This window comes from Nerophis lumbriciformis, linkage group LG04 (assembly GCF_033978685.3).
Source record: "Nerophis lumbriciformis linkage group LG04, RoL_Nlum_v2.1, whole genome shotgun sequence".
In the NCBI taxonomy this organism is placed as follows: domain Eukaryota; kingdom Metazoa; phylum Chordata; class Actinopteri; order Syngnathiformes; family Syngnathidae; genus Nerophis; species Nerophis lumbriciformis.
Genome location: NC_084551.2, coordinates 67,787,866 through 67,797,500, shown reverse-complemented (window position 1 = coordinate 67,797,500; position 9,635 = coordinate 67,787,866). Strand labels below are relative to the sequence as shown.

Sequence of the window (9,635 nt, the reverse complement as noted above, 5' to 3'; positions counted from 1 at the left end):
GCATCTTCCTTTTCACAATACCCCACAGAGTTTCTATGGGGCTAAGGTCAGGGGAGTTGGCGGGCCAATTTAGAACAGAAATACCATGGTCTGTAAAACAGGCACGGGTAGATTTTGCGCTGTGTGCAGGCGCCAAGTCCTGTTGGAACTTGAAATCTCCATCTCCATAGAGCAGGTCAGCAGCAGGAAGCATGAAGTGCTCTAAAACTTGCTGGTAGACGGCTGCGTTGACCCTGGATCTCAGGAAACAGAGTGGACCGACACCAGCAGATGACATGGCACCCCAAACCATCACTGATGGTGGAAACTTTACACTAGACTTCAGGCAACGTGGATCCTGTGCCTCTCCTGTCTTCCTCCAGACTCTGGGACCTCGATTTCCAAAGGAAATGCAAAATTTTCATGGTTGGGTGATGGTTTGGGGTGCCATGTCATCTGCTGGTGTCGGTCCACTCTGTTTCCTGAGATCCAGGGTCAACGCAGCCGTCTACCAGCAAGTTTTAGAGCACTTCATGCTTCCTGCTGCTGACCTGCTCTATGGAGATGGAGATTTCAAGTTCCAACAGGACTTGGCGCCTGCACACAGCGCAAAATCTACCCGTGCCTGGTTTACGGACCATGGTATTTCTGTTCTAAATTGGCCCGCCAACTCCCCTGACCTTAGCCCCATAGAAAATCTGTGGGGTATTGTGAAAAGGAAGATGCAGAATGCCAGACCCAAAAATGCAGAAGAGTTGAAGGCCACTATCAGAGCAACCTGGGCTCTCATAACACCTGAGCAGTGCCAGAAACTCATCGACTCCATGCCACGCCGCATTAACGCAGTAATTGAGGCAAAAGGAGCTCCAACCAAGTATTGAGTATTGTACATGCTCATATTTTTCATTTTCATACTTTTCAGTTGGCCAACATTTCTAAAAATCCCTTTTTTGTATTAGCCTTAAGTAATATTCTAATTTTGTGACACACGGAATTTTGGATTTTCATTTGTTGCCACTTCAAATCATCAAAATGAAATGAAATAAACATTTGAATGCATCAGTCTGTGTGCAATGAATAAATATAATGTACAAGTTACACCTTTTGAATGCAATTACTGAAATAAATCAAGTTTTTCAAAATATTCTAATTTACTGGCTTTTACCTGTATATCGTTATAATAGTATTTTTTTCTGTCTGTGCGTGTCTCCAAGTGTAAACACGCACAAGTGGGGTTTTTTTTAATGGCATGTTGCAAAAAAGTGGAAGTGTCTTTGTCGAGCAAGTGGAGTGTCGACACAACTCCTCCCACCCGGGGGACGTTAAGCCTGGGCAGGTCTCAGTCGGCAGCTCCATGGTCCTGCGGACTCCGCTTCTTCCTCCACAGAATGCGTGGCAACAGGGCGGGGACATGTCAACGGCGATGAGAGACTCCGGTATGAGAAAGTTATGTTTTTTTTATTTTTTTTATTCTTATTTTCACTGAGGGTGTTCCCGCGAATGACAGCTAATGTGGCTAACTGGCTAGCCACCGAGCTAAAGGAAGTGGGTCGAAAGCTAGCCGTCATTTTGGGCAGGAAGTCGTATAAAATGTGATAAATCTCACACTAATGTACTGAAATATCAGCAAAAAAATCTTCAACGACTATTACAATGTTACAAAGATGCTACGCGGTCGCTGGTGTTGTGATGCTAGCAGGCGTGTTGTGGTAATACAGTGCGGTTATGTCAACACTATTTCATTCATTGAGACACCATTTCAGTCTTAAATGCGTGGTTTTTTTTATTCATTTTGCGCCATTTTCCGTTAATTTGCCGTGTTTAATCCCCGCTGCTGCCAGGAACTAGGACACGCTCATTCATCGGCGTGTTTATGGCTCATTGTTGTATTGATAAAGAATAGAGTCGGTTGTGTAATATTGAACTTTGTGCATCTGTGTTTAAAAAACCCCAGAAGGACTGATGTAAGAGATGACGACAGTGTCTAATAAAGAGGCATATTATCTGTCAATTTGCAGATCAATTCCCCCATTAAACCAGTATTTTTCAACCACTGTGCAACTTCACCTAATTCAGGGGTCGGCAACCCGCGGCTCCGGAGCCGCATGCGGCTCTTTGATCACGCTGATGCGGCTCAGCAGCTTACTTGCTGAACCCCCAATTTTCCCGTGAGACTTCCGGATTTCTAAGCCTCTCGCAGAAAACTCCCGGGATTGATATTCACCGATTTTCACCCTTACAGCTATAAAAAGGGCGTGCCATGATGGTACAACATTTGATGCTCTCTACAATCTGTATTAACAGCGTGCCAGCCCAACACTTTTTATACATTATACATCTTCTGCTTGCACACGTAAGTGACAGCAAGGCATACTTGGTCAACAGCCACACAGGTTACACTGACGGTGACCATATAAAACAACTTTAACACTCTTACTAATAATGCGCCACACTTTGAACCAAAACCAAACAAGAATGACAAACACATTTCGGGAGAACATCTGCACCTTAACACAACATAAACACAACAGAACAAACACCCAGAATCCCATGCAGCCCTGACTCTTCTGGGCTACATTATACACCCCTGCTACCACCAAACCCCGCCCCCACCCCAACCCTGCTCCCTCACACATCAACCCCCCTCTGTGCGTCGTTGAAGTGGGCGGGGTTTGGTAGCGGGGGTGTATAATGTATCCCGGAAGAGTTAGGGCTGCATGGGATTCTGGGTATTTGTTCTGTTGTGTTTATGTTGTGTTACGGTGCAGATGTTCTCCCGAAATGTGTTTGTCATTCTTGTTTGGTGTGGGTTCACAGTGTGGCGCATTATTAGTAAGAGTGTTATAGTTTTTTTTATACCGCCACCGTCAGTGTAGCCTGTGTGGTTGTTGACCAAGTATGCCTTGCTGTGACCTACATGAGCAAGCGGAAACACAACACAACGTGTGACCGATCAGGCACGGAGGTTGTAGTGGGTGTTCCATGCTGTATCATCACGGCACGCATGACGCTGGCGAGTGCCATTCATTTAAAACCTGCGTGCCGCACCAGCTTTCTAATTCCATATAAAGGTGTGGGCAGCGTGTCTGAGACCCCTGGTTTAAACATAGCACAAAGCAAAAAAAAAATGTGTATGCAGTGTTATTTCATTTAAAATTTCAAAAAAATGTTGCGGTTCCCATTGTTTTCTATAATTTGCGAAACTGGTCAAAATGGCTCTTTGACTGGTAAAGGTTGCTGACCCCTGACCTAATTGGTCCCAAAAATATTTTTTGCAAACCAATACCGTATTTTTCGGACTATAAGTCGCTCCGGAGTATACGTCGCACCGGCCGAAAATGCACAATAAAGAAGGAAAAAAACATATACGTCGCACTGGAGTATAAGTAGCATTTTTGGGGGTAATGTATTTGATAAAAGCCAACACCAAGTATAGACATTTGAAAGGCAATTTAAAATAAATAAAGAATAGTGAACAACAGGCTGAATAAGTGTACGTTATCCATCCATCCATCCATCTTCTTCCGCTTATCCGAGGTCGGGTCGCGGGGGCAGCAGCCTAAGCAGGGAAGCCCAGACTTCCCTCTCCCCAGCCACTTCGTCCAGCTCTTCCTGTGGGACCCCGAGGCGTTCCCAGGCCAGCCGGGAGACATAGTCTTCCCAATGTGTCCTGGGTCTTCCCCGCGGCCTCCTACTGGTCGGACGTGCCCTAAACACCTCCCTAGGGAGGCGTTAGGGTGGCATCCTGACCAGATGACCGAACCACCTCATCTGGCTCCTCTCCATGTGGAGGAGCAGCAGCTTTACTTTGAGCTCCCCCCGGATGACAGAGCTTCTCACCCTATCTCTAAGGGAGAGCCCTGCCACCCGGCGGAGGAAACTCATTTCGGCCGCTTGTACCCGTGATCTTGTCCTTTCGGTCAGAACCCAAAGCTCATGACCGTAGGTGAGGATGGGAACGTAGATCGACCGGTAAATTGAGAGCTTTGCCTTCCGGCTCAGCTCCTTCTTCACCACAACGGATCGATACAGCGTCCGTATTACTGAAGACGCCGCACCGATCCGCCTGTCGATCTCATGATCCACTCTTCCCTCACTCGTGAACAAGACTCCCAGGTACTTGAACTCCTCCACTTGGGGCAAGATCTCCTCCCCAACCCGGAGATGGCACTCCACCCTTTTCCGGGCGAGAACCATGGACTCGGACTTGGAGGTGCTGATTCTCATCCCAGTCGCTTCACACTCGGCTGCGAACCGAGTCCACAGTGTCGTTTAAAGAAGTTCTGAACTGAAGAATTTTTTTTTGAAAATGTATGTTCGGTTTAGTATGTAATATAAAATAATAATTATATCAAATCTCTTTTGTAAAAACAAAGGTCTCCTTTTAAAACAAAAACAAGCCCTAATAAATGCCTTTTACTCTTTACAAGTAGGTGAATAAACATCCCTATTAAGTAATTGAGGAAATACATGTTTTATTATCCCTCAGTGCATAGTAGCACAATGTTTGACTCCTACTGATGAATCATTTCCATTGTACAGTATTATTCTTTTTACAGTCATTCATTTCATCCTTGACCGCCCATTCTTATTTCCTTTCCAAGCGCACTGCTTCAATGGCATTTCACAGTTTTCCGTCAGTTATCTCGACCCAACGAGGGCACTCCTCTTGTCCCCTTCCTGTTCCACGCCAAACAGGTCCAATGCTGCTTACTTTCACCTTTTACAGCGCTGACTTGACTTGACTTGACTAGAAAATGCAGCGGGGAGGTCTGTTTTTGTCTGGTTTTAGTCCGGCGCGCCTGAAACGCTGGTGTAGAGTTCATTTCCTGGCCAAAAGAGCGTGGCTTTGCTTTGCACGAGCAGCCCAGCCAGCTGTGTTGTCCTGCCAAGTTGCAGGAGACAGAGGCAATGCTGTCTCACCCATTAGTTTCAACCTATTTAGGATGCTGAGACTCTAACTCAAAGCGCTCTCTGGACACTACATTAGGTGAACATGCACAGAAAGATAAATGCAGTAGCTGCGACTGCATGTTAATTATTGTGGTTTATTCAGTGGTGTAACTCTTAAACGTGGGACTTGCGCCTCGTTAGATCGTGCAGGTGTACTTAATCTTGTCAGGGACGACACAACTGCTTTCTGTTCAGAAGAGAGCACACAGAAGATAATACAAATACCGTATTTTCCGCACCATAAGGCGCCCTGGGTTAAAAGCCGCGCCTTCAATGAACGGCATATTTCAAAACTTTGTCCACCTATAAGCCGCCCGGTGTTGTAAGCCGCATCTAACTGCGCTAAAGGAATGTCAAAAAAACAGTCAGATAGGTCAGTCAAACTTTAATAATATATTAAAAACCAGCGTTCTAACAACTCTGTTCACTCCCAAAATGTACGCAAATGTGCAATCACAAACATACGTATATCAACATGGACAGAGCTGCGTGAAAAAAGCCACCCGGCCTCTTCGCGTAAACTTAAACTTACCTTAACCACTCGCTCATCTTTTCTTCATCCATCCCTTCGAGTTAGCTTTTATGATGATGCCGGCTGGAAAGGTCTCTTTTGGCAAGGTCTTCCTTTTGAATATCACCATGGGTGGAAGTTTCTGGCCATTAGCATGGCAAGCTAGAACCACAGTGAAGGATGACTTCTCATTCCCTGTGGTGCGAATATTCACCGTACGTGCTCCCGTTGTATCCACAGTGCGGTTCACAGGAATATCAGTTGCTGTGAAATGGTAATCCGTGTGCGGATGGAGAGATTGCGTCTTTTCATGAACCGGATCCCTGTCGATTAGTAGGAGCCATTTTGTGGTCTTTACAGATGTAAACACACAAAGGAAATGAAACGTACGGTAATATCCGCGCTCTTTTTCTTCTTCTACGCGGGCGGGTGGTTGCTTACAGTAGAAGAAGAAGCGCTTCCTGTTCTATGGGGGCGGGTGCTTACCTTGGCGGTTGCTTGCGTAGAAGAAGAAGCGCTTCCTGTTCTACCGGGAAAAAAGATGGCGGCTGTTTACCGAAGTTGCGAGACCGAAACTTTATGAAAATGAATCTTAATATTTATCCATATATAAAGCGCACCGGGTTAAAAGCCGCACTGTCAGCTTTTGAGTAAATTTGTGGTTTTTAGGTGCGGCTAATAGTGCGGAAAATACGGTAATAACAGAAGAAATGAACAAATTAAAAAGATGGTTTGACAAAAACAGACTATCTTTGAATCTCAGTAAAACTAAAAAATGCTATTTGGTAATAGTAGAAAAGAGCATCATACACAATTACAAATAGACGGAGTAGACATAGAAAGGGTAAAAGAAACTAGATTTTTGGGAGTATTAATAGATGATCAAATGAACTGGAAATCTCATATACAAAACATACAACATAAGGTGGCAAAAAACATTTCAATAATGAATAAAGCAAAATATGTCCTGGGCCAAAAATCACTACATATTCTCTACTGCTCGCTAGTGTTACCATATCTGAGTTATTGTGCAGAAATATGGGGAAATAACTACAAATGTGCGCTACATTCGCTAACCGTGTTACAAAAAAGATCAGTTAGAATAATACATAATGTTGGATATAGAGAACACACAAACCCTTTATTTATTAAGTCAAAAATATTAAAGTTTGGTGATTTGGTAAAATTGCAAACAGCTAAAATGATGTACAAAGCAAACTATAACCTGCTACCAAAGAATGTACAACAATTCTTCTCAACTAAAGAGGAGAAATATAACCTTAGAGGAAAAAATAATGTAAAATATTTATATGCACGTACAACACTTAGAACTTTTAGCATATCAGTATCTGGAATTAAATTATGGAATGGATTAAGTAAAGAAGTTAAAAATTGTACTGATATGATCCAGTTTAAGAGGTTGTTCAAAATAATAGTGCTTACAGAGTACAAAGAAGAAGAATTATGAGAAATACTTTCAACCTTATTGAAAATAAGATATTCTTCATCTCAGTATGTTAATAATGACTGAATTAATTAATTACATACAGGTAAAAGCCAGTAAATTAGAATATTTTGAAAAACTTGATTTATTTCAGTAATTGCATTCAAAAGGTGTAACTTGTACATTATATTTATTCATTGCACACAGACTGATGCATTCAAATGTTTATTTCATTTAATTTTGATGATTTGAAGTGGCAACAAATGAAAATCCAAAATTCCGTGTGTCACAAAATTAGAATATTGTGTAAGGCTAATACAAAAAAGGGATTTTTAGAAATGTTGGCCAACTGAAAAGTATGAAAATGAAAAATATGAGCATGTACAATACTCAATACTTGGTTGGAGCTCCGACACCAGCTGGACTGCTGCTGAGTGGTCCAAAGTCATGTTTTCTGACGAAAGCAAATTTTGCATTTCCTTTGGAAATCGAGGTCCCAGAGTCTGGAGGAAGACAGGAGAGGCACAGGATCCACGTTGCCTGAAGTCTAGTGTAAAGTTTCCACCATCAGTGATGGTTTGGGGTGCCATGTCATCTGCTGGTGTCGGTCCACTCTGTTTCCTGAGATCCATGGTCAACGCAGCCGTCTACCAGCAAGTTTTAGAGCACTTCATGCTTCCTGCTGCTGACCTGCTCTATGGAGATGGAGATTTCAAGTTCCAACAGGACTTGGCGCCTGCACACAGCGCAAAATCTACCCGTGCCTGGTTTACGGACCATGGTATTTCTGTTCTAAATTGGCCCGCCAACTCCCCTGACCTTAGCCCCATAGAAAATCTGTGGGGTATTGTGAAAAGGAAGATGCAGAATGCCAGACCCAAAAACACAGAAGAGTTGAAGGCCACTATCAGAGCAACCTGGGCTCTCATAACACCTGAGCAGTGCCAGAAACTCATCGACTCCATGCCACGCCGCATTAACGCAGTAATTGAGGCAAAAGGAGCTCCAACCAAGTATTGAGTATTGTACATGCTCATATTTTTCATTTTCATACTTTTCAGTTGGCCAACATTTCTAAAAATCCCTTTTTTGTATTAGCCTTAAGTAATATTCTAATTTTGTGACACACGGAATTTTGGATTTTCATTTGTTGCCACTTCAAATCATCAAAATTAAATGAAATAAACATTTGAATGCATCAGTCTGTGTGCAATGAATAAATATAATGTACAAGTTACACCTTTTGAATGCAATTACTGAAATAAATCAAGTTTTTCAAAATATTCTAATTTACTGGCTTTTACCTGTATTACAAAACTGTTGTATACTAATTCATAGATGTTATTTTATTATATAAAAAGGTCAGTAAATGATTCTATATATTTGTAAACGCTCTGAAGTGGGAAAGGGGTAGGATTAAATAAGCTTTGCTTCTTCCTACTCCTTTTCGGGCATGATGTAAAATGAAATGATATGAAATTGTGTGATGTATTATGATGTAAGTGTGTTCATGTTCCAAATAAACTAAAGAAAGAAAGAAATAATTTTTGGTTCATTATTAATTCCCCCCTTCTGCTTTTTGCCAACAGATAAATTGTCAGACAAGAAAAAGGGAAGCTTGGAAGGGCAAAAAAGTTCCAACAGTGGGACGCACATCACTCGAGCACATTACGACCCTGAGAGGTAAAGTGTTCCTAAGTAATTGGATTATTCCGTTTTACAGAACCAACTTCATACCAAAGGCATTCTAATGAAAGACTATTGGAGTGTTTTGCTACTGAGACTCACTAAATAGGATGCAAATTTGCTATTTGCCAATCTAAGGTTAAAACTGTGTGTGGATATGCAAAGACTATGCAATGTTTCCCAGGTAACTGCAGTCCCTTGTGGCGCTTAAAGGGGACCTGCACTTTTTTTTTCATTCACAATCTCTATTGGACAGGAACATGTTTTTTTTTTTTTTTCTGCATTCTAAGTTTGTAAAATACAGCAAAGTGGCTAACAATGCAGCTAATGAGAGTACACTATTCCGCCCTTAAAGCCTTTAAAAAACATCCAGAAACCGCCAACGGTACTCCATTTACATCTTGGGACCTAAATACTGACCAATTATTTGCAATATTGTTATTATAAGCGATAACACAGACAAACTAATTTTAGCGGCGCATTGATCGCAGAGAGCTAACCAGCTTATCCTGCTGTATTGATATATTGAGCCGGTGAACTGCTGCTGTTGCTGCATTGCTTCTGAGCTGGTGAAATTTAATTCTCGAATACAAATCATGCCTCTCACCTGGGTAGTAGAAGGATGTGGCCAAAAACCGAGTAGTTGGTAAACTTTGACTTTCAAATTAGACTTGGAGATGGTGAGAAAGACACAGCACCTTTTTGTTTTTGTCTTTTTTTAACCCTATGTGCGAATAATGAATCCCAGTGAGAGCAGACATTGTACAGTAAGTGATTGTTTTACTATATTATTATTATCGTAGGAAAAAAACGTTTGATCTGTTTACATTAACCCACCTTTAGCACAGTATGGGTAATATCGCCTCATCTCTGCCATCCATCCATCTTCTTCCGCTTATCCGAGGTCGGGTCACGGGGGCAGCAGCCTAAGCAGGGAAGCCCAGACTTCCCTCTCCCCAGCCACTTCGTCCAGCTCTTCCTGTGGGACCCCGAGGCGTTCCCAGGCCAGCCAGGAGACATAGTCTTCCCAACGTGTCCTGGGTCTTCCTCGCGGCCTCCTAC

General features: G+C 42.6%; 2 protein-coding genes across 5 annotated transcripts in view; one reads left to right on the top strand and one right to left on the bottom strand.

The window, feature by feature from the left end:
* Nucleotides 1-6,680, bottom strand: part of LOC140678735 (uncharacterized) — a 468,885-nt gene extending 462,205 nt beyond the window's left edge. The window contains exon 1 of the mRNA XM_072912937.1: nucleotides 6,654-6,680. The gene's annotated coding sequence lies outside the window, so the exon portion shown is untranslated. The remainder of the gene's footprint in view (nucleotides 1-6,653) is intronic.
* inpp5b (inositol polyphosphate-5-phosphatase B) overlaps nucleotides 1-9,635 on the top strand; it is a 64,166-nt gene that overhangs the window by 17,654 nt on the left and 36,877 nt on the right. For 3 of the 4 annotated variants that reach the window (XM_072913109.1, XM_061958793.2, XM_072913110.1), the window contains one exon: nucleotides 8,477-8,570. In XM_072913109.1, coding sequence (XP_072769210.1) covers nucleotides 8,477-8,570 — 94 coding nt within the window. Of the gene's footprint in view, nucleotides 1-1,276; nucleotides 1,416-8,476; nucleotides 8,571-9,635 lie in introns of those variants that run through there. The other variant, XM_072913111.1, reaches the window with a different exon arrangement.